Genomic DNA, 25540 nt, shown 5'->3' with positions numbered 1-25540 from the left:
AATAATAATTTTTCTTACCTTCTTAGAAGGGCTTTTAGGGGGATGATTTGGCTATCTCATTGCTCTTAAGAAGTTTTCCATTTCAGCTTAAAGCTCCTTTGAATATTTCTTGTAAGCAAGGAAGTCTGATATGGTAGCATCTTTTCCCTCTTGATAAATATTTTCTAATTTGGATTATAGTGCCTGGATTAAGTATTGTTCTTTGTAAACAATAGGCTCAGTAGTACATAACTTAGATGTAAAAATTCAAAATATCATGAACACCCCAGCTAATGCTGGTCCCATTTCTACTTGCATTTTTCCAGTGACAGGGAACTCACTTCTTTATAAAGCAGTCCTTTCCGTTTTTAGATCTCTTTTCTTTCACTGAGTTTTGGGCTATTTTCCTATATCTCTCCACTTATCTGTCTTAATTCCTCCACAGAGCCAAAGAATAAGGCTTCATTGTTCCTTAAAACAGCCCTCTCATGTCCACAGAGAGGGCTACTCTATGAAGTTCTCCAGAGAACAAGAACCGGAGAAAGTTGAACAAATTATCGACACTTTGTGTGCTGAGGTGTTGAAGCACTTAAGAAATTATTAAATATTGCACAAAGATAACTATCTCTCATCAGCCTATATATATATATTAACACATAGCTTGAATCTTAGGATTTTTCATTACTTTTTATTGGAATATAGTTGCTTTACAATGTTGTGTTAGTTTCTGTTGTACCAAAGTGAATCAGCTACATGTATACATATATCCCCTCTTTTTTGGATTTTCCTTCCTGTTTAGGTCACCACAGAGCATTGAGTCCCTTGTGCTATACAGAAGGTTCTCATTAGTTATCTATTTTATACACAGTAGTGTATATATGTTAATCCCAACCCTCCTATTCATCCTGCCCTGTCCCGCCTTGGTATCCATGTTTGTTCTCTACCTCTGTGTCTCTATTTCTGCTTTGCAAATAAGTTCACCTGTATCATTTTCTAATTTTACATATAAGTGGAATCATATGTAGAATATGATATTTGTTTTTCTCTTTCTGACTTAACTCTGTATGACAGTTAAGTCTGATGATCCACATCATCAGACTACATTTAAATGCAGACTACAAATAAATATATTTTGTGGAAAAGAATCACCTTGTTTATGCAGAAGAAATCTCTTTCTGACCAAATAATGTTATTTTGGTTCAAGGTTAGTATAGTGCATTGGGCTACAATAAATTCAAATAAGTAATTATTCTTACATGTGAATAAAGTTTCTTCTTAAAGGCCACCCTTTGGTTTGCTCGTTCACACATGATCTGTAAAGCACGTTCAGCCAAACCTATTGTTCTCATACAGTGGTGGATTCTGCCAGGTCCAAGCCGGCCTTGGGCAATTTCAAATCCCCTACCTTCACCTGTGAAAAAGAAAGGAGAACATGACCACAGCCTATTTCTTTTGTTATTTACACAGATCCTGAGAAAATAATTAACTATCCTCAATAAAAATGGCATTCCAGTAGGAAAAAAGTAAGTTCTGTAATAAGGTTCACTATACATTTATGGAACTTTGATTTCTAATACATAGAAATGTAAACCACCATCATTAAAAACTTGGATCAGATTCAAAAACTGTCTCTTCAGTACCTACTCTGCATAAGTTTTTTTGTTAGTGTTGCAATGGTTACCAAGGCACATAAGAAATAGTCCTGAGTTTAGAAACTAGAAGAGGGGCAAGGATGCTAGGGATAAGGGATATGGAGAAGGGCAAGAAAGGCATAGGAGGGAAAGGTGTCTGTTCATCATGGTAACCTGAGGGCCTGGCAGGATCAGGGGCTTATTGAATGGATGAGATAAGGAATACAAGAACCTTCTTGAAAGAGGTGGCATCAAAGATGTTCCCTGAAGGTTGGGTAGGATTCCAACAAGCAAGAGGATGGAGTCATTCAAGGAATACAGTGTTCAGAAACTACTGAGGTTTTATTAAAACAAGTAGAGGCTTGATGATCATATTTTAGGAAAAAGTATGTTGCTCCGAATTGTATAATTTTTGTATTTAGCTATGTTTTCAATAGATGTGATACCATGTCAAATACTTAAATAAAACCTTATTATTGTTATTATTACCAAAGGGAATAATTTTCCCTTATAAATGGAGTAAACAAGAAGGAAAGTATCTAAATTATGGTAGACTTCACATCTTTTTCAGATTTAGACCTGAAAATATATTTTTTAAAGTACTAGGGAATCATTTGTCCAATTTATCTCACCTAGTATTAAATTGGTGGCAGGAACTCGCACTTGATTGAAATGGATCTCAAAATGTCCTCCATGGAAATTATCTATAAAATAGAGAATGAGAGTTTAGAGAACAAAGTGAGGTGACAGAAAGGTAGTCAGAGATAATTAATCTACTGAAATATGATTCTCAAAGACAGTGGAATTTAAAGGCCTCATATGTCAGACATTTCTAGGTAGATCTGAGCCCTGAACCCCCAGTGCTGTGCAGCCCAAAAAACTTATCAACTGTTTAAGAAATTTTAGATATCATTTCACCCAGAGGTTTTGAATGGATTCTCTGAGACTGTAGAGCTGTGAAAAAGAAGATGGCTCCATAGCTCAAATTAGATCATCTTATTATTGTTTCATTATTGCTTCTTCTTTGAAATTTTTAATATACAGGCTTCTGAAGAAAATTTTGCTTGGGGGAAAAAAAAGAAGGTTCCAGTGGTTCAAAATTTGCAAGTGAATTATATAATTCTGTTTTACCACTGTGGAAACCAATGCCTGAAGACGTAAAGAACCTGCTCAAAGGAACAGAGCAGGTTTAGCATTAGAGACAAAGCCAAGGCTGGACCTGCAAGTATATTTGCTTCCAGTCTAGGCTTGTTTGCCTCTTGAAAATGCTGGCATGTGACAGAGACTGGGAACACATCCACACTTTGTCTTTACATCATCCTTCCTCCTCGCCAAGTTCTGGAGATAATCTCCAGTTAACTCCCCACCCTTTTCCTGTCAGAACAGACATTAATAATCAACTCTGTCCACACTATTTCTTTTGGCCTTGGCACAGAGAGTTGGAGAGATACTGGTGAAACGGTCATATTGAAATTTGAAACATAGGCTCTACAATGGTGGGTATTAATAGCCAACCAACATTATAAACCCATTTTCATGGTCTTTTAGGCTATTGTTCTACAACCCAACCACTTAACCTGTGGGTACATTTTCTAGCTGCAGCCTATAAAAAGCAATCCATCTCTTGAATATTTGCATTAGCTACATTTAACAATAAAGAGAAAGCCAGGGTCACCACAAAACCTAAAGTTCAGTAAACTTTTTAATAACATTTATCATTTGCTGATAGCTACCTAGCTTATTTACATATCTGTATTTATCCTCTGTCTGTCCCCCAGCAAGTAAGCTCCACAAGGGCAGAGATCTTAGTTTACTGTGTTCACTATTGTATTCTGAGCACCTGTAACAGTGCTTGTGTGTGTGCGTGCATGTTAAGTCGTTTCAGTCATATCTGACTCTTTGTGACCATATGGACTGTAGCCTGCCAGGCTCCTTTGTCCATGGGATTCTCCAGGCAAGCATACTGCAGTGGGTTGAGTGCTCAACAAATACTTGCAGAGTGAGAAACCTGAGCAGCAAGGAAACAGTGAACATGAGACTGAGCAAAAGTATCCTTGCTTCTTAGACATTCTACCCAAGGACAGAAGGAAGGAAAAGTTCTGCATTCAAATCAATCAAAACCCTTTGCTTATTAACTCTTGTAGGTTGATTAAGAAAGTTAAAAATGAATATTACTGTGAGTTACTTAATTTTTCACATCTATTTCATTAACCCTTCCTCCTGGATGATGAAAAGAAGACTGGCACACAGAGTTGCTGTGCCTTAAATGCCAGTTTGCCCTTTCCCCAAAGCAGACAAAATGTGGTAGAATGCTGCACCACCTCTCTTTTCATTTGTTCTATTCTGAACTCCACTGGTAATTTATACTAAGGGTCAAAGGATTTCTAAGAATCCATCTCATGCACTAAAATGTTATCTATTTCCTTCAGAGTTACTGCATATTCTAGGTTTCCTACTTGCAAATACACAGACAAATTGATTGAACACTTACCCAGGTAGCCAAAAACTGTCAAGGGCCTTATTATTTCTACTCCAGGTGTGTTGATGGGAACAAGAATCATGCTGTGTTGTTTGTGTCTGGTCAAAAGAAGAGTAGATGTTAGGAAGTTTGCTAAGTGGAAAAATAAAACAAATGTTAGGTGGAGAGTCAACTGTCATCTTTTCATTGTTGCTATCATGTAATCATGTAAGTAATGATGTCTGGAATAGGAATTGTATAAAAATCATTAAGTACATTCAGATGCAGGCTGTGATCTGGAACAACAATGATTTGAAAATATGTGAAAGTTATTTAATTGAGGCTTCTCCTTGCTCAGAATGGTAACTGGGAACTGATATTTAATATATTAAACATTTCAAGATTATTGCCTTGGATCTAAATATCTAATCAGTTAATTACTTACAGACAGTTTTGAAAAAGTTTATATATCTTATAATTGGATCCAAACAGCTTTGAGAATTCAGCAACACTTTTTAAAACAGGAAATTTCACAATGAAGAATGTATACCAACACTTCCTAAAATGTTTTCTAAATATATCTTTAGCAAAATAATTGTGAAACAACAGATATATGACTTTTAATATCATGATATACTTTATATTATTATAATTTATGGGCCTAAATAGTGAATTTTAAGTCAATTAAGTGAGTACAAAAAAAGACTGACTCTTATTCCTCATAGATTTCTCAATCTCTATTGTTTTATTACCTGGTTTCAGAGTTATTGTTAATTCTTCCCATAACAATTGCAATTTTGCACTTTGGATTCCCAGCTCCTAAAATCAGAGAGACAATGAAAAGAATACATTATAAGAGAAATTTTTAGTCTGACATTTCACACTGAAGGTTCTAATCTTTCAAAGTTTACCTCTGGCAAAAACAAACACATAGGAAGAAAGCCCTTGATCATCAAAAAAAGAAATGCTTATGTACAAAACTGTATATCACTCAAGAAAATTGACTAACTTAGGCCAAGAATGGACTTTTTCAGTGAAAACTGCTGCATGTAAATAACCAGAAGTCAAAGAAGCCATGAAAGAACTGCAGCCCTTAAGACAAGGTGATGGCTCTCCCATTCATACCATTTCAAACATCAGCATGCTGGAAAGATTATGAACTTCTTCTAGCGTATTTCCTCCTGTTTAGATCTCATATTCTCTGACCTATGGACAACAGGACCAAAACTCACGATATTTACTCCTCAACCAGTGACTGAGAAAGACTTAATTTCCCTAGCCATGGAGTTGGATGAGGGTGAGTCTGTTTCAATTAAACAAACTGAAAAGCATTAATCCATCTACAAACAATTAGAAATTTGAATACTTACTGGATATGTAATGATACTAAGTAATTTTAGGTGTGCTAATGACATTGTGGTTACATTTTTAAAAGAGCTCTTATTGAGATGCACACTGAAATATTCGTGAGAGACATAATATGATACCTGGGATTTATTTCAAAATAATGTGGAGAGGAGGAAATGGGAATAGGGATGAAGCAAGGTTGGTGCCCTGAAAGTGTTTTCCTGCTTCTTCATTTAATGAATAATTTTCCATTGTATTCTAGACATAATAATTCCTTTGTTTTGAAGACTCTGGATTCTGTTCTCTCTCTCTGAAGACGGTTAATGTTATTGTTTTAAGAGGCAATTAACTTAGGTAGAGTCAAACTGCAGAGTCTGTCTCAGTTAAGGTGAATGAGAGGCCACATTTCACTTTAGCTCTTTGATTTAGCTGCAAGGTGCTTTGAGTCTGCCTTGTGAATTACTTTGATTCATGAGTAAGCCAGAGACTTGGGCAAAGCTTACACAGGAGACAGAGCTCTCTTTCTCCGGTTTCTCCTTTCCTGGAATCTCACCCTACTCTATCATTTTTCTGGGAGCAATGGCTGCCTTACTATCCTCTAGTTCCTTAGGACACAAAGACCTGCATTATCTAGAGAAGTTTCAGCATTCTCACACCACATTGGGTCCTTAGGCCAAATCCTTAAAATGAGACCTTGGGCCCATCTCATCTTCTAAATTCTGACTCTGCTACAAAATCAGCCTGTCTTTGGTCACTCTGCAGACTCTCCAGGTAGTTATTTTTTGTAGTTTTTTAGTTGTTATCTGTGAGAAGGTCAATCTTAGGTGCTTAATCCACCACACCAGAAATGGAACTCCCCTAGAGTTTTTAAAACTTTGCCAAAACCAGGTTTTCACTTATCTCATGTGATGGTTTCTATCATTAGTGTCAGCTGAAGTTTTAGAAATGCAATGATCACCTCAAAATATGATCAGATAAGAGGCAGAATTAGGAATCTTAGAAGCTTAAAAAATTTTAAATCAATAAAACCAAGAGCTTACCATTCGATTCCCCTCAATTATTCTATACTGTGAATTATACATGTAAAGTAAAATACGGTTAAAGTTAAAATATAATTGTTTTAAAGCCAAAGCTCTAATTTGGGTTTCTTCAAATTTAATGGAAACTATTTTTTTTTCAATCAGTTCTGAAAGGACTCTTTATAAGAAGGATGTATCAGCTGCTACATCTTCCAGATTTTAGTGAAAAAAGATCTCCCCACTCACATATCTCAAAATTAAGTTTTAAAAATCTCAGATGTTATACTCTTGATGTTCAGTCCACTTGACTATCCTCATTTATTGAACCATGTTTGACTTTCCAAATTGTGTTTAGTTATTTTTACAAAAGTGTGTCCTTCTGATTTTTACAGGTGCTAATACAGAGAAAATGAATTCCAAAATTCTAAGGATCAACCCAAAAACATTAGGATGATTCAAACAGTAGATGATAAAACTTAAATTTCAATGTGGATATTAATGGAAATTTCTTATCTGAAAATGCTGAGCAGAGGGAATTTTTTTACCCTTGATTGACTCTGGTTCTACAATGTTATGCAATCATGCTTTGATTTTTTCTAGAAATTATAGACAAAAGAATCTTTTCCAGAAAGGCTTATTTTTAATTTTTCAACTGGATATTTTTCCACTTGCAGTTTTTTAGGTTTTACTTGTAGGAAGACTTGAGGCTCTAAGAATGAAGAGTCCGGCCACTTGCCCCATATAACACATTGTCTCCTTGGTGGGTGTACGTTTAAAAATCAGATTAGGACATAATGGTATGACTTGGGGTTCATTTCATTAGAGATCTTTTCTTTGTCCACTTTATCCTGGTAATCAAAACCACTTTGGGTACATCTTTTAAGGATTCATGGATCTTAATCCTTCAAAAGTAAAGTCTTCTCTATAACTCCCTTAAACCCTAACTGAAAGCACTCCTTTTCTAATTCCATATTTTTTCTCTAATATTTCCCAATAGGATTTCTTGTCCTGCTCTTTTTATCATGAAAAATTGTTGCCACAACTTTAAGTACTCAACATATTTCAGATATTAGGTACATTTTGATGAAACTCAAGAAACTAGGAAAAGAGTTCTTCAATTCTGCTTTGCCTAATCTAATATGGAAAACAATTCAGATTCTAAAAAAGTGAAACTTCTAAATTGGCTCTCCTTTTTGGGGTCATTAAATAGAGGAAGTAAGGATGAATACATAAGCTGTAAATTTTGAAATATTTTGATTTAACCTTGATGTTTCAGAAAATGGGAAAACCCTCTCACAAATATATCATCTCATCTTAGCTACTAGCATAATTTGGCAGGTACAGCTGCTGAAATGTCCTTCTTCTAAAGAGTTTTTGTTCTCATGTTGTTTTAATTAATGGACAGGATACCAAATGTCACAAATTAAATATATTAAAGGAAATCTGAAGAGATCAGAAAGCATTTAAATATTTATCTGCTGTGTCACAGGCCTTCATGAGTGAAAACAGATGGCACAGATAAAATAATTTTGTTTTTAATCCAGACTGTGTGGTATTTCAAGACTGTTCAAGTGCCAGGATTAAGTTAGGCTGAAAGGGACATTTTCCTGATATTTGCTGATGAGTTTTAATTTCACAAATTCTTACAACCACATGACTATCAAACAAAATCATTCTATAACACAAGGAAATATGACAGGTGGGTAAAAACATAACTGTTGAGTAAGGATATGGTCTGCAACCATAAGGAAAGTGATATAAACAATAATATAATATGAAGTACAATTAGTCATTTACAAAGCATCAAGGTTATTTCTACCAATATTGAACTTCTGATGTGAAATATATAAACTTCATTTGGTCTTACCATTAACACTAATGAAAAGTGAAAGCGTGAATCACTAAGTCGTGTCTGACTCATTGTGCATTGGTGGATCGTAGCCCACCAGGCTCCTCTGTCCATGGAATTCTCCAGGGAAGAATACTGGAGTGGGTAGCCATTTCCTTCTTCAGGGTCTCCCACATTGCAGGCAGATTTTAAAAACAATTATGTGTTACCTAACATTTTACAATGAAATTTCCACTTGTTAAAAAAATGTTTATCATACAGTTAAGGGGAAAAAAAGTGGGCTTGCCTTGTGGCTTAGCTGGTAAAGACTCAGCCTGCAATGTGGGAGACTTGGGTTCAATCCCTGGGTTGGGAAGATCCCCTGGAGAAGGGAAAGGCTACCCACTCCAGTATTCTAGCCTGGAGAATTCCATGGACTGTATAGTCCATGGGGTCACAAAGAGTCGGACACAAATGAGCAATTTTCACTTCATTAAGGAAAAAAAAGAAAATCTCATGTGTTCCCTTGGATTATATGTGCTATTGTTAATAGGGGAAACAACTTTGAAATTCACTTATTCTTCCTCTAGGAAGGTTTACATCTAAAAAGCATTCTATAAATGTTACATGCTGTCACTGCTGCGAAATATAGTTGAATCAAAATCAGGTCCAAATAGATCAGAATTGAAATTTTTAAAAAATTAAATAATCAAGACATAAAAGAACTAGAAGAAGAAACAATTTAGTATCTATGAAATTTCTGAATGGAAAACCTCAAAAATAATAATTTAAACCTCAAAAATAATAAACATAGGAATTCTCTTGTGCTTCAGTGGCTAGGAATCTATGATTTCACTGCCAACAGCCCAGGTTCAATCCTTGTGTGTGGCCAAAAAAGAAAAAATAAATTAAAAGAGACTGATTGGCTGATCTGTATTAAACTGCTGTACAGTAAGAAACAAAATTGGGCTTCCCTGGTGGCCAACAAAGGTCCGTCTAGTCCAGTGGTCACGTATGGATGCGAGAGTTGGACTGTGAAGAAAGCTGAGCACCGAAGAATTGATGCTTTTGAACTGTGGTGTTGGAGAAGACTCTTGAGAGTCCCTTGGACTGCAAGGAGATCCAGCCAGTCCATTCTGAAGGAGATCAGCCCTGGGATTTCTTTGGAAGGAATGATGCTAAAGCTGAAGCTCCAGTACTTTGGCCACCTCATGCGAAGAGTTGACTCATTGGAAAAGACTCTGATGCTGGGAGGGGTTGGGGGCAGGAGGAGAAGGGGACGACAGAGGATGAGATGGCTGGATGGCATCACTGATTCGATGGATGTGAGTTTGAGTGAACTCTGGGAGATGGTGATGGACAGGGAGGCCTGGTGTGCTGCGATTCATGGGGTCGCAGAGTCAGACACGACTGAGCGACTGAACTGAACTGAACTGGTGGCTCAGCAGTAAAGAATCTTCCTGCCAATGCAGAAGACACAAGTTCGATCCCTGGGTCAGGAAGATCACCTGGAGGAGAAAATGGCAACCCACTCCAAGGACAGAGGAGTCTGGTGGACTATGGTTCATGGGGCCACAAATAGTCAGACATGATTTAGCAACTAAACAATAACAACAAAGAAACAAGACTAGAGCAAGCAAACAAACAAAAAAAAAAACCCAACAATTTAGGAAAAATATCTCACATACAGCTGGCAAGGGAAGGGGAATGGTGCTGAACTGGAACTGAATTACAAGTTTTTTAAGACAGCAAAATGGTAGTGGAACAAGACATTCAACTGGCAATGTTCTAGGGAAATAGATACTTTCATACATTATTGGTGAGAGTACAAAGTAATACCATCCCTATGAAGCACAATTTGGCAACACCCATCAAAATTACAGATTCACTTAGTCTTTAATCCACCTATTCAACTTCTGAGATTTATCCTACAGATATAGCTGCTCCTGAACTTCCTAGGTGTTGCTAGTGGTAAAGAACCCGCCTGCCAATGCAGGAGATATAAGAGATGGAGGTTCAATCCCTGGGTCGGGAAGATCCCCTAGAGAAGGGCATGGCCGCCCACTCCAGTATTCTTGCCTGGAGAGTCCCATGGACAGAAGAGCCTGGTGGGCTACAGTTCATAGGTTCACAAAGAGTCAGACATGACTGAAGTGACTTAGCATGCATGAATGAACTGAGAGAGGAAAGAATTGGGCATAAATCAATATCCATCAACAGAAGACAATTATATGGATGTGTCCATATAATGGAACCCTTCTTAAAAAAAGGGTTCTTTCAAATCATCTAAGCAATGATTTGAAAGAACACTAAGATTATTCTACGGAATGCTATCTTTCGTGTAACATGAAAAGTGATAGTTAGACATGGTTAGTCCCATTATTCAAAATCTCTCAGTAAGATAAGATTAAGTACCATTTCCTACTACATCTACAAAGATGCTCTCTATAACATTATTTGTAATAGCAAAACACTAGAAAAATCTTATAATAGTTGAACAGTAAGGCAAATTATGATAATCCACACAACAAAATATTATTTAGCTACTAAAAATGTCATTTATAGGGAGTTTGGCATAACACAAAAATGTCATTTATAGGGAGTTTGGCATAACACTTAAGCAAAAATGCTAAGTAAAAAACTCCCATATACAGGACTTCTCTGGTGATCCAGTGGTTAAGACTCCACACTTCCAGTGTAGCAATCATGAGTTTGATCCATGGTGAGGGAACCAAGATCCCACAAGCCATGCAGCACAGTCAACGCCCCCCCCCATATAAAACATTAATTCAATATGTAGTATGGATATTAAAGAGTTGGATGTGACTGAGCATGCACACACACCCACACCTGCCTGTGATAACCACATATCTGATCTCTTTTTTTAAATGGTTGTTTGTTTTCAAAGTACAATTGACCTATGACTTTATATTAGTTCCCATAATATGACATAGTGATTGGATATTTCTATACATTTTAAAGTGACCACTATGATAAACCTAGTTATGATGTGTCACCATACAAAAATTACTTAGTTATTGACTATACTCCTTACACTGTACATTTCATCCCCATGATTCGTTTATTTTGCAACTAGAAGTTTGTAATTCCTTCTTAAGAGTTTGTAATCTCTTAATCTCCCTCACCTATTTCTTTCCCCCATCTTCCTCCTCCCATCTGGCAAACATCTGTTTTTTGTTTGTATCTATAACTGTTTCTGTTTTGTTTAATGTTTGTTCATTTGTTTTGTGACAGTATTTTAAATAGAATAGTCAGAGGTTGCCTCAATGAGGAGGTGGTGATTGGACAAAGACTTGAAAGACATGAGGGAGTGAACCTTGTGGATATTAAAAGAAAGCACATTCCAGGCAGATAGAGGAGCCAATACAAAAGCCCTAAGAAGGAATGTGCCTGGTACATTTCAAAATAGCATGGAGGCTGGTGCGGCAGAATAAGCAAGCAAAGGGGTGAGTAAAAGGAAATAAGTCAGAGAAGTAAAGAGGGATGGAGGCAGACCTTGTGGGAACTTGTAGATCATTCTAAGAATTTAGTGGAAGTTGCTTGTTTGCTTCCTCCTGGCCCCAAAATACATAAGAAAAAAAAAGAATAAAAGGTAAGAGAAAGCGAAAGACCAGAGAGTCTAGAGAGGGCGTGCATGTATGCTCAGTTGCGTCTGACTCTTTGTGACTCCCTGGACTTAGGCTCCTCTGCTCATGGGATTTCCTAGACAACAATTCTGGAGTGGGTTGCCATTTCCTACCCCAGGGGATCTTCCCTGCTCAGGGATCGAACCTGTGCTTCCTGCATCTCCTGCATTGGGAGGCTGATTCTTTACCACTGAGCTGAAGAAGGAATTCATAGGGCCTGGACTCCATCTTAGGCCTGTTCATGCTGATCATGCTTGGCCACCTTTCCAATGAAGTCTGAACTCTGTGTTTAGTGCCTATGAAAACACAACAGAAGGATAAGACCCCCTCCAGACAGGAGAACCTTGAAGATCATATCTAGGTTACTCATTATCGAAGAGAAAACATACACTAATCACCCCTTCCTCCAGACAGGCCATAAATTTTTCTGTATCTATTGGGGTGTAACCTCAGGTTTATTGATTATTGGCTAATTGTTTGACTGTTTGAGCACATAAGCACATAGCACATGAATGATGGGGTTTTGGGGATTGTATTTTCCTTGGTTTATGTAAGTCTCAAGGAATTTGGGGTGGTTGGTTTGGACATGTACACATGGGGTATAAAAGATTTTCACAAATGCTGGTAGGGGTCCTTGGCTAAGAGGAGACTCTGCCTTGGGCCCACTGGTATAATAAACTGCACTCCACTATCTGCATTGTCCTTCTGAGTTTCCCGGAATGCGTGGTTACAACAGAGCCACCTGGGAAGCCCCTGGAGAGGGCAGGGATAATATTAAGAGCAGTATCCTTCGTAAGAGATCAGAGTAATGATCAGCTATGGTAAGAAGAAGAGATGCCTCCTTTGAAGAATTGTGCTAGAGCCTCCTAAGAAAGGCTGAAAATACTCATCTCTTAGCAAAGTTGCCCTCAGTGAATTCACAGTGGTAGCTGAAACTAGCCATGGTGGGAGTATTTACACCATGAAGAATGGCAAACACTGCAAATCTAGGTAGTTTTTTCCTTGGTTAGATGGTTTAGCTGCATGCAAATAACTCTTCCTCAAAGACTAGTAGATAACAAGGAGGAGAACCTGGCTGTACCCTCAGACACACACTGTCTGAAGGTGAAGACCTCAGTGACCTAGAGCTTCTTTTCTGTGAATCAACAGGAATATTAGATCAACTGCTTAGAGAAAAAAAGGAATGGGTCTGAAATAACTTCTAAGCCTAGTCTCCTCTGAGAAAGTAAATAAGGGAACTGTTATGCAAATGTGAGGAGAGTCCAGGTCAAACAGTCTACTAGTGTTAAATCTGCATGCATTTCTTTCTCTAACTTTCATTTGTTTGGAAATGGGGGGAGCGGGAGACAGTTGAGATAGGCTTCCCAGGCAGAAGGATGTGAAAAGTTTGTGGCTGGTCATTGAAGATTACAAGAAGGCACAAGAATTTAAAGTCATGGGGAAAGGCATACTCTGGGGTCAAGGACAGAGGAGGAGTTCAGTGAAGCCAAGGAGAGTCTCACAGTTTAAGTATTAATGAAATATAAAATGATCTGGTATAAAAATTTAAATTCTACTAATTACTCAGAATTTATTTTTGATAATTTAGTCTTCAAAAAGATAATTGTCTTAATTACAATCATTTTTGTTTTCTTTCCTAGATAAAATAATTTTAGACAGTATTTGTCTAGATACTACCTACAAGTACTTATTAGCTCCCTTGAGGTGCTCTGGTGAATTCTCTTGGTTTGGCAATCAGTACCTCAGCTGCAGATATGTTCCCATTCCCTTCAGTTAAGTGGAAACTTGGAAAGGTCTGTAGCTTTTGAAACAAGATTGAATTCTTTGAAGTTTATAACCAAGGATACTTAAGAACTTGGATATGACTTCACAGGACGGTTATACATAAATAGAAGATCAAGTGCTCACAAGATTACATTTCCGGAAAGCCCTCCTGGATGTAAGACAAAGGCGGGGTGTAAAAACGAAAACAAAAGTAGTCTGAGTTAGAGAGTGTCATTTGATTTTACTCTCTGCATTCAAGATTGCTCCTGTCTGCCTACTGAAACAGGTTGGTTTTTTTCTTTCTTTTTCATTCAGAGTTGGATATGACTTTTTTTTAAAGCCCAAAGATTTTGTATATTTACCTATGCAGAGGGAGTCGAGGCATAAAAGTTTACATGTGCAAAAAAAAGCTATTTGAAAAGTTATACACTTCAACCTTAAAAATATGAATATAGCTAGAAGAAAATATTATTTTAATACCATCACTTGCCTATAAAGCCTTGTTAATAACAGGTTTTGCTATACCATTTTTTTTCTTGCTTTGTTTTATAAACACCAATTTTTTAAGTTCTTGTAATAATTATAAAGGCATTTAAATGTGTTTCTATTTATCTGCCAGAAGGATCACTTCTGCAAATAATTTCCAGTTCTATTTTTATTTACTCATATTTTTAGTATGATTAATTCTTTTAAAATATCTTTCCTTAATATCTTTTACTGTTTGGCCATATTATACTTTATCACCAGGTTCAAGATTTCTGTGATAAAAGGGAAGGAAAGAACAAAGTTCATATTGTGTTAATAATTAACAGATAAGAAAATGAACACTAGAGTGGTCTTCTAGATTGGAACTTTTCAAATAACTATAAGGATAAAACAGTCATTTTAAATTGTGAGCACCTGGTTTTTATAAAATGAAAGCAGTTCTATGTGGTATTTTTCCTCTATGTAGCCTTCTTCATTTTGCTTTACTCATTTACAAAAGGTTAGCAAGTATAAGAATATTCTTTTGAAAATGTAGCATAAGCTGGTGTACTGTTTTGAAAATAATTTCTTCATTAATGATTCTATAAGAACATTTGAGATTCTTCCAAGGACAAAAAATAATCCAAGAAAGACAGAAGGGCTAAGAAAAAAGCATAACAAAGCTTAGCACTAATAAAAACACTAAAAGTTATTATTATATATATTTTAAAATGTGAATTTTGTGCAAGCTTATCTTAATACTACAGGGTATTAATTGACAACATAGTAGAATAACCTAATGATGAGACACGAGATTCCTGGAATATCATCTTTCCATTCCTAGAGTAACAGCTTTATACTTACTAGTAAATGTTGTAGTTGAGAAATATTTGCTGGCAACCTAGAGTGTACCAGGCACTCTCTTCAGTTATTACTTACAAACAGAAATCCAATAGGTCACAGTCTTAGGGAACTTAGACCATAGAGGGAAAAGATAGCCTGGGAAACTCCACAGGACCAGGTCAGTTCTTTGATATGTAGATACAATTGATAAATAGATACAGTTATTGGATTGGGAAAGTCTTCTAGAAAAGTGAAATTTGAGTTAACTGAATAGGAAATGGGCTTTCAAGGGACGGGAAGGAAACAGCATATCAGATAAAAGAGCAGAATGAGTAATGATGTAGATGCATACTACAGCATGGTGTGTGCCCCCAAACCACTGGCAAATCAGTACTATCATCGTCGGCAGTGTAAGGTGTACAGTAGAGGGGGTATAGGAACCATGGGTAGGACTACATTATGGAGCCTTGGGTATCATGGTAAAGAACTTAGATTGTATCTTTCAGAGAGATGTGTCTTTTAGGTGAGGAGCTAAGCAGGAGAGTGATAAGACTGACATTTTAGAGACAGAGCACACTGATGGCAGTAAGAAACATGTTTTTGACAAGGAAGTGGTAAGAAGGAATGAGAACAGTAGGATACCAGCTGGGAAGACATTGTAATAGGCCAGGTAATAATGTGGCTCAATTATGTGAAAAGGAAGAGACAGATTTTAAAATCAGAATTTAGGGGCAGACTGAAAATCTTGGATGAAGGGATGAAGATAAGAGAGGAATCAAGGATGGTGCAGGCTTAAGGCTTAGGTGACTAGTGGAACAACAGTTCTATCAAATAGTAGTTTACAATCAGCATGCAGTGGCAAGTTTTGGAGGGAAGCTAACTGGAGCAGACTTTGTTTTACAAAAGCCAACAACTAAAACTAAGTACAATTCTGAGATAATTTCACTTAATTTAAAATAAATTCATGAATAAATATAAGTAAAATATTTATTTTAAATAATTTATTTTAATTTATTGTTGATATACTGCATAAGAATCACAAAGTTGTGTATGTAAAAGTTTTAGGGCTTAATGATTAAGAACATTTCCCAGGGTATTATTTTTTATCTTCCCTCTGTAAATCCCATTTCCTGTACAGACTTGTCAAAACAAGCGATGAAAAACTACTCTTGAGGATATACTCCAGTGTGACTTCCATTAAAGAGTTTCAAAGAGTGGCAGACTCAGGCTCACATATGTTATGGCAACAAACTATTCTCTAATAAAAGCATAAAACATATGCTAGAGCAGAAGTGTTTCCATTTAAGCAATATTAAAATAAATATACTGTATTCTTTTTGCCATTTAGATTGGAACCATGGCTTTGGAATACAACCAGTCAACAGATTACTATTATGAGGAAAATGAAACGAATGACACTCATGACTATAGTCAGTATGAAGTGATCTGTATAAAAGAAGAGGTCAGAAAATTTGCAAAAGTTTTCCTACCTGCCTTCTTCACAATAGCTTTCATCATTGGACTTGCAGGCAATTCCACTGTAGTGGCGATTTATGCCTATTACAAAAAGCGGAGAACCAAAACAGATGTGTACATCTTGAATTTGGCAGTGGCAGATTTATTCCTTCTATTCACTTTGCCTTTTTGGGCAGTTAATGCAGTTCATGGGTGGGTTTTAGGGAAAATCATGTGCAAAGTCACTTCAGCCTTGTACACAGTCAATTTTGTGTCTGGAATGCAGTTTCTGGCTTGTATCAGCACAGACAGATACTGGGCAGTAACTAAAGCTCCCAGTCAATCGGGAGTGGGAAAACCATGCTGGGTCATCTGTTTCTGTGTCTGGGTGGCTGCCATCTTGTTGAGTATCCCTCAGTTGGTTTTTTATACAGTAAATCATAAAGCTAGGTGCATTCCCATCTTTCCATACCACCTAGGAACATCAATGAAAGCATCAATTCAAATCCTGGAAATCTGCATTGGATTTGTAATACCCTTTCTTATCATGGCAGTGTGCTACTTCATCACGGCAAAGACACTCATCAAGATGCCTAATATTAAAAAATCTCAGCCCCTCAAAGTTCTGCTCACAGTGGTCATAGTTTTCATCATCACTCAATTACCTTATAACATTGTCAAGTTCTGCCAAGCCATAGACATCATCTACTCCCTGATCACTGACTGTGACATGAGCAAACGCATGGATGTTGCCATCCAAATCACAGAGAGTATTGCACTTTTCCACAGCTGCCTCAACCCAGTCCTGTATGTTTTCATGGGAACCTCTTTTAAAAACTACATCATGAAAGTTGCCAAGAAATATGGATCCTGGAGAAGACAAAGACAAAATGTGGAGGAGATTCCTTTCGAATCTGAAGATGCTACAGAGCCAACCAGTACGTTCAGCATTTAAATATAAGACCCAACTCTCTCTTGCTTCAATACACATGAATGATGCTTCCCGCTGAGAACATTTGCATCTGCATCAAACATCTGCATTTTTCAGAAATTCAAATTTAAAACACTGTGGTGGCAACTTGTAGCAAAGAAGAGGTTGGGGCGGGAAAGGAGAGTGGGGTAGAAGCCAAGAAAAAGAGGAAACAAAATAATAAATTCATAAAACATAGAAATTAAAGCTAACCATATAAGAAAATAGTATTAACAATCATACATAAGAAAAACACTACAAGTTAGGTCATCTAAAACAGATTATTAAAGAGGTTTAATTTAAGGGTCATTTACAGTTATTTTAAATTATCTAAATTTTAATATAACAATTTTCCTGCATAATTTTAATCCTTGAATAATCATGCAGCAACATTTAATGACTTTTTCTTTTTCCTGTTCCTAATGTGTAAGTGATTTCATAAAACTTGAGAAAGAGTAAAAATTAGCAATCAGAAATAAAAAAATAAGCTTTCTGGCTGTCTTTTTCTTTTTCCTGTTTCTAATGTGTAAGTGATTTCATAAAACTCCAGAAAGAATAAAAACTAGCAAAAAAAAAAAAGCTTTTCTGGCCATTTTAATGTATTAATAGTAAGTTTCTTAACATATAATTTACTTTTATGTCAACTTTCTTTAGTAATAAGCTGGTTATCCTATTAGACTTATCATGTATACTCTAGAAGCAATCCTCAGACAAGCACAGGTTTTAATTTTTGTAATTGCTTAAAGGATTTATCCACTTATGTGATTCTATTACTGAGGGTTGACTAAATATTTTCCTATTACTTTTCACTTAAACACTTGTATTTTTAAGCAATGAAAATATGTACCACAAATAAATTTTAATAACATGTATTGCTTATCTCTTCAAAAATTATGTATAAATTATTATAGTCCAGGTAATATGCCCCTACTAAAATTTAATTTTGGTAGAAATGACAATGGCTAAACATGGTATGTACTAATATAAATTTTTACCTCACCAACTGTAAAAAAAATAGATGTTTTCTGTTCTTAAAATAAACATTGCCTAATCAAGACATTAAGATTACTTTCCTTTTATCGGTTCAGTTAAGCTCAGTCGTGTTTGACTCCTTGCGACCCCATGAATCACAACATGCCAGGCCTCCCTTTCCATCACCAACTCCTGGAGTTTACTTAAACTCATGTCCATCGAGTTGGTGATGCCATCCAGCCATCTCATCCTCTGTCGTCCCCTTTTCCTCCTGCCCCCAATCCCTCCCAGCATCAGAGTATTTTCCAATGAGTCAATTCTTCGCATGAGGTGGCCAAAGTATTGGAGTTTCAGCTTTAGCATCAGTCCTTCCAATGAACACCCAGGACTGATCTGCTTTAGAATGGACTGGTTGGATCTCCTTGCAGTCCAAGGGAATGTCAAGAGTCTTCTCCAACAACACAGTTCAAAAGCATCAATTCTTCAGTGCTCAGCTTTCTTCCTCTTATCAACTATTTCTAAATTTGAAAATGCTTTCAAAGGTAGAATTTAAAGAACTGTGGTCATGAAAGGAATAACTATGTATCTTATTATTCTAGCACAGCATCTGGCATGAAGGATCATTATAAATACTCACCACTGCTCCACCATTTCCTGCCATTAATTATATAGCTGTCTCCATCTCGCTGGATGCTACATTCAATATTTGTGGCATCACTTGAAGCTACATCGGGCTCTACAAATAAGCAAAGGCTGAATTTACAGGCAGGCAGATACCACTGGTTTATAAAAGACACTTAAAGAAATGTGAACTCTTTGATGACAGAGGCATCTTTGTCTTTTTCATCTTCCTACCATTACACATAGTAGGTATTCAATAAATGTGCACTGAGAGAATGAATGAAATATTTAGAACAACTCAGATCAGCTATCAAAATTGTGTGGTTTTGGCTTACTCAGTGACATATGACTTGGGTTACAACTCACTTAATCCTCTCCCTAATCATCAAACATACATTGAAAATATCATTGTTTACTTCCCACGGTGGAAACCTGTATTTGCAAGCCAGATTTCCCCACCATCAGTTCAGTTCAGTTCAGTCACTCAGTTGTGTCCAACTCTTTGCAACCACATGGACTGCAGCGTGCCAAGCTTCCCTGTCCATCACCAACTCCCGGAGCTTACACAAACGCATGTCCATTGAGTCAGTGATCCCATCCAACCATCTCATCCTCTGTCATCCCCTTCTCCTTGTGCCTTCAATCTTTCCCAGCATCACAGTTTGTATCAGATGGCCAAAGTATCAGTCCTTCCAATGAATATTCAGGACTGATTTCCTTTAGAATGGACTGGTTGAATCTCCTTGCAGTCCAAGGGACTCTCAAAGAGTCTTCTTCAACACCACAGTTCAAAAGCATCAATTCTTTGGCATTCAGCTTTCTTTATAGTCCAACTCTCACATCCATACATGACCACTGGAAAAACCATAGCCTTGACTAGATGGACCTTTGTTGGCAAAGTAATGTCTCTGCTTTTGAATATGCTGTCTAGGTTGGTCATAATTTTTCTTCTAATAAGCAGGCATCTTTTAATTTCATGGCTGCAGTCACTATCTGCAGTGATTTTGAAGACCAAGAAAATAAAGTCTGTCACTATTTCCATTATTCCCCCGTCTATTTGCCATGAAATGATGGGACCGGATGCTATGATCTTAGTTTTCTGAAAGTTGAGTTTTAAGCCAAATTTTTCACTTTCATAGAGAGACTCTTCAGTTCTTCTTCCCTTTCTGCCATAAGGGTAGTGTCATCTGCATATCTGAGGTTACTGATATTTCTCCTGGCAGTCTTGATTCCAGCTTATGCTTCATCCAGCCTGTCATATTTTTTTTTAATGTACTCTGCATATAAGATTAATAAGCAGGGTGACAATATACAGCCTTGATGTACTCCTTTCCCAGTTTGGACCAGTCTGTTGTTCCATGTCCAGTTCTAACTGTTGCTTCCTGACCTGCATACAGATTTCTCAGGAGGCAGGTCAGGTGGTTGGGTATTCCCATCTCTTGAAGAATTTTTCATAGTTTGTTGTGATCCACACAGTCAAAGGCTTTGGCATAGTCAATAAAGCAGAAGTAGATGTTTTTCTGGTGAACTCTCTCTTTTTTGATGATCTAACAAATGTTGGCAATTTGATCTCTGGTTCCTCTGCCTTTTCTAAATCCAGCTTGAACATAGGGAATTTCATGGGTCATGTACTCTTGAAGCCTGGCTTGGAGAATTTTGAGCATTACTTTGCTAGCGTGTGAGATGAATGCAACTGTGTGGTAGTTTGAGCTTTCTTTGGCATTGCCTTTCTTTGGGATTGGAATGAAAACTGACCATTTCTAGTCCTGTGGCCACTGCTGAGTTTTCCAAATTTGCTGCCATATTGAGTGCAGCATTTTCACAGCATCATCTTTTAGGATTTGAAATAGCTCAACTGGAATTCCATCACCTCCACTAGCTTTGTTCGTAGTGATGCTTCCTAAGACCCACTTGACTTTGCATTCCAGAATGTCTGGCTCTAGATGAGTGATCACACCATTGTGATTATCTCAGTCGTGAAGATCTTTTTTGTATAGTTTTTCTGTGTATTCTTGCCACCTCTTCTTAATATCTTTTGCTTCTGTTAGGTCCAGACCATTTCTGTCCTTTATCGAGCCCATCTTTGCATGAAATGTTCCCTTGGTATCTCTAATTTTCTTGAAGAGATCTCTAGTCTTTCCCGTTCTATTGTCTTCCTCTATTTCTTTGCATTGATCACTGAGGAAGGCTTTCTTATCTTTCTTTGCTATTCTTCGGCACTCTGCATTCAAATGGGTCTATCTTTCCTATTCTCCTTTGCCTTTTGCTTCTCTTCTTTCCACAGCTATTTGTAAGGACTCCTCAGACAATAATTTTGCCTTTTTGCATTTCTTTTTCTTGGGGATGGTCTTGATCACCGTAGGTTTAGTATATTAACCAATTTTCTTTTAAATTAATTTTTTGGGAGTATATTTGATTTACAATGTTGTGTTAGTTTCTGCTGTACAGAAAAGTGAATCATAATATCCACTCTTTTTTAGATTCTTTTCCCATACAGGTCATTAGCTCCCTGTGCTATACAGTAGGCTATATACAAGTTATCTATTATATACGTGTGTGTGTGTGTGTGTGTGTGTGTGTGTGTGTGTGTGTATGTCAGTCCCAGTCTCTCAATTTACCCCTCTCTGCCGCTTGCTCCCTTGGTAACCATAGCTTGTTTTCTACATCTCTGACACTATTTCTGTAGTATCTTAAACAGCTTCTAACTGTGCCTTGCAGATTCCATCAGTAATGCTGTCATCGATCTATGTTGCATTCTATAAACCCAGCTCTAGATTTACTGTCTTCAGAAAGCCTTCCATAGGACAGCTTTACAAGACTGCTTTACAGCATTGCATTTTAGAACTTAACAGGCTAGTTCTAAATCATAGTAATCTGCGTTTGTTAATATGCTGTTCTTCTGAGCAGTATCCTTCAAATAGTTTATGTGTTCCCCTTCTAAAACTAGAGACACTCTTTCTTTAGAAAAGGAGCTGTCTACTTAAGTTTTTTTTTTTTTTAATTTATATTTATGGTTGTGCTGGGTCTTTGTTTTTGTGCACTGGCTTTCTCTGGTTGTGCAGAACGTGGGCTGCTCTCCAGTTGCAGTGCACAAGCTTCTCATTGTGGTGGCTTCTCCTGCTGTAGAGCACAGGCTCTAGGTGCATGGGCTGCAGTAGTCGGGATGCACGAGTCTAGTTACTCTGCAGCACGTGGAATCTTCCTGGATCAGGGATCACACCATGTCCCCTGCACTGGCAGGTGGATTCGTATCCACTGTACCACCAGGGAGGTCCCAGTTTTACTATTATAAATGCATTCAGTGTTACAGAAGGATAATAAATTCTGATAAATTTATGGCCAGATGAAACTTCGTTTAATTCTAACTCAATTACAAAACAGTGACTTTGTTCTTTGAGTAAGAGTTCTTAATAACTGTTTCCTATGTACAAATATACCAAGACCCACTTTTATTAACATGCTCCTACTTTCATCAGCCCACATGATTATAATTTATAATTTGAGCTATATGACCAACACGAGTAAAAGTTCTATTTTTTTCAATTTATGGCAGAGTGGAGTACTTTTTAAGTGTCAGTATAAAATTATCACAAAGATGAATGTTTCATATTCTAATGTAAAAAAGATCTTAAATGTCCTTAGAAGGCAATTTGAAATGCAAGTCAAAAGATTACGAAACTAGGTTTCAGTTCAGTTCAGTTCAGTTGCACATTCGTGTCCGACTGTTTGCGACCCCATGAATCGCAGCACGCCAGGCCTCGCTGTCCATCACTAACTCCCAGAGTTCACTCAGACTCACATCCATCGAGTCAGTGATGCCATCCAGCCATCTCATCCTCTGTCGTCCCCTTCTCCTCCTGCTCCCAATCCCTCCCAGCATCAGAGTCTTTTTCAATGAATCAACTCTTTGCATGAGGTGGCCAAAGTACTGGAGTTTCAGCTTTAGCATCATTCCTTCCAAAGAAATCCCAGGGCTGATCTCCTTCAGAATGGACTGGTTGGATCTCCTTGCAGTCCAAGGGACTCTCAAGAGTCTTCTCCAACACCACAGTTCAAAAGCATCAATTCTGTGGTGCTCAGCCTTCTTCACAGTCCAACTCTCACATCCATACGTGACCACTGGAAAAACCATAGCCTTGACTACACGGACCTTAGTTGGCAAAGTAATGTCTCTGCTTTTGAATATGCTATCTAGTTTGGTCATAACTTTCCTTCCAAGGAGTAAGCGTGTTTTAATTTCATGGCTGCAGTCACCATCTGCAGTGATTTTGGTGCCCCCAAAAATAGTCTGACACTGTTTCCACTGTTTCCCCATCTATTTGCCATGAAGTGATGGGACCAGATGCCATGATCTTCGCTTTCTGAATGTTGAGCTTTAAGCCAACTTTTTCACTGTCCACTTTCACTTTCATCAAGAGGCTTTTGAGTTCCTCTTCACTTTCTGCCTTAAGGATGGTGTCATCTGCATATCTGAGTTTATTGATATATATATATATATATATATATATATATATATATATATATATGATATATATTGATATTTCTCCCGGCAATCTTGATTCCAGCTTGTGTTTCTTCCAGCCCAGCATTTCTCATGATGTACTCTGCATAGAAGTTAAATAAGCAGGGTGACAATATACAGCCTTGACGTACTCCTTTTCCTATTTGGAACCAGTCTGTTGTTCCACGTCCAGTTCTAACTGTTGCTTCCTGACCTGCATACAGATTTCTCAAGAGGCAGGTCAGGTGATCTGGTACTCTGCTGCTAAAGCAGGCTACCAGAAAACATCTGGTATCCTCCCAAAGTCGAGGATGATTTTATTCTGCACATTTAAAAATGCCAAAATATTAAAACTGGGCTCACAACAAACACATTCATATTTCTGGTCACAGGAAAATTTGCCTAAACACAAAGCCACATTCCACATTTCTTTAGTTCCTCGATATAACCTCAAGAGTGCACAATGGGAGAATGTGACTGATTTGCTCTTACCTGTCATACAGAAGCAGGAGGCAATACTCCCTTGAAGAAGAGGCTCTAGCCACTGCTGCTTCTGTTTCTCACTTCCATATAGGTGGAGCACCTCCATGTTCCCTGTGTCTACATGTAATAAAGAAAAGCATTTATTTTGCATTTAAAAATGTACTAATATGAAATCTAAACTTTATATCGATAAGAGACGAATCTTTTTAATATTTACTAACAAAAATGTTTTGAAACATAATAGATGAGATCAGGTGTGTTCAGGGTGGCATGGCCATAGACTAAACATAATCAGTTCAGTTCAGTCGCTCAGTTGTGTCCGACTCTTGGCGACCCCACGAATAGCAGCACGCCAGGCCTCCCTGTCCATCACCAACTCCCGGAGTCCACTCAGACTCACGTCCATCTAGTCAAGGCTATGGTTTTTCCTGTGGTCATGTATGGATGTGAGAGTTGGGACTGTGTGAGCTATGAAGAATTGATGCTTTTGAACTGTGGTGTTGGAGAAGACTCTTGAGAGTCCCTTGGACTGCAAGGAGATCCAACCAGTCCATTCTAAAGCAGATCAGTCCTGGGATTTCTTTGGAAGGAATGATGCTGAAGCTGAAACTCCAGTACTTTGGCCACCTCATGCGAAGAGTTGACTCATTGGAAAAGACTCTGATGCTGGGAGGGATTGGGGGCAGGAGGAGAAGGGGACGACAGAGGATGAGATGGCTGGATGGCATCACCAACTTGATGGACATGAGTTTGAGTGAACTCTGGGAGTTGGTGATGGATAGGGAGGCCTGGCCTGCTGTAATTCATGGGGTCACAAAGAGTCGGACACAACTGAGCAACTGAACTGAACTGAACTGAAAGTCCTTGAAGGCATCTTTGATTCTTCCATTAATACCCCAAAACCAACCAGGAAATCCTCTTAGCTCTGCCTTCAAAATACAGTTAGACTCTTTCGCTTCTCACTCTTTTCACTGCTACTTCCCTGAACATATCCCTAACATCCATTGCTCAGGACCATCACAACAAGACCCCCTGCTTATATCCTTCTCCTTTTGTTAATTCTCAACATGGCAGCCAAAGGGATCCTTTAAAAACTAAGAGGCATCTTGTCACTCCTCTGCTCAAATGTCCATTTCATTAAAGTATAAGCTGTCATCTGCCTGTTAAGTCCCAACATATAAGACCCTTTCCCTTTGATATCTTCTACTTTTCTTTCCCTGCCACAATAACCTCCTTGGTTATTCCTAAAATACACCAATCACATTCAAGCTTTAAGGCCTTTGTATGTTATGTTCTCTATGCTATGAAAACTCTCCCCTCAGATCTAAGCATGGCTGACTCTCTCACCCTCTTTAAGTCTTTACCGAACGTCAGGTTTTCAATAAGGCCTGTCCTGTGCCTTTCACCTTAATAATAAATTGTAATACATATTCCCCATCTCTCAGCATTCCAGCACTTCCCTACCTCACTGGGTTTTTTCTTCCAAAGAACTTTTCATCTTCAAACTTACTGTAAAATTACTTATTTATCTGGTGTTTATTTTTGTTTTTTATCAGA

At 37.6% G+C, this 25540-nt stretch overlaps 2 protein-coding genes across 2 annotated transcripts in view; one reads left to right on the top strand and one right to left on the bottom strand.

Moving 5' to 3' along the window:
• ACAD11 (acyl-CoA dehydrogenase family member 11) overlaps positions 1-25540 on the bottom strand; it is a 114879-nt gene that overhangs the window by 20455 nt on the left and 68884 nt on the right. The window contains exons 12-17 of the mRNA XM_068988579.1: positions 23993-24100; positions 19016-19114; positions 4821-4887; positions 4102-4187; positions 2243-2314; positions 1236-1390 (exon numbers count right to left, since the gene is read on the bottom strand). Of these exons, the coding sequence (XP_068844680.1) occupies positions 1236-1390; positions 2243-2314; positions 4102-4187; positions 4821-4887; positions 19016-19114; positions 23993-24100 (587 nt within the window). The remainder of the gene's footprint in view (positions 1-1235; positions 1391-2242; positions 2315-4101; positions 4188-4820; positions 4888-19015; positions 19115-23992; positions 24101-25540) is intronic.
• Positions 13847-17709, top strand: ACKR4 (atypical chemokine receptor 4). Its single transcript, XM_068988699.1, has 2 exons — positions 13847-13959; positions 16330-17709. The coding sequence occupies exon 2, from the start codon at positions 16339-16341 to the stop codon at positions 17389-17391; it is 1053 nt and encodes a 350-aa protein (XP_068844800.1). The 5' UTR covers positions 13847-13959; positions 16330-16338; the 3' UTR covers positions 17392-17709.

This window comes from Capricornis sumatraensis, chromosome 1 (assembly GCF_032405125.1).
Source record: "Capricornis sumatraensis isolate serow.1 chromosome 1, serow.2, whole genome shotgun sequence".
Taxonomy (NCBI): Eukaryota; Metazoa; Chordata; class Mammalia; order Artiodactyla; family Bovidae; genus Capricornis; species Capricornis sumatraensis.
Note: the sequence above shows the minus strand (reverse complement) of the source record. Positions and strands in the feature narration are given on the sequence as shown.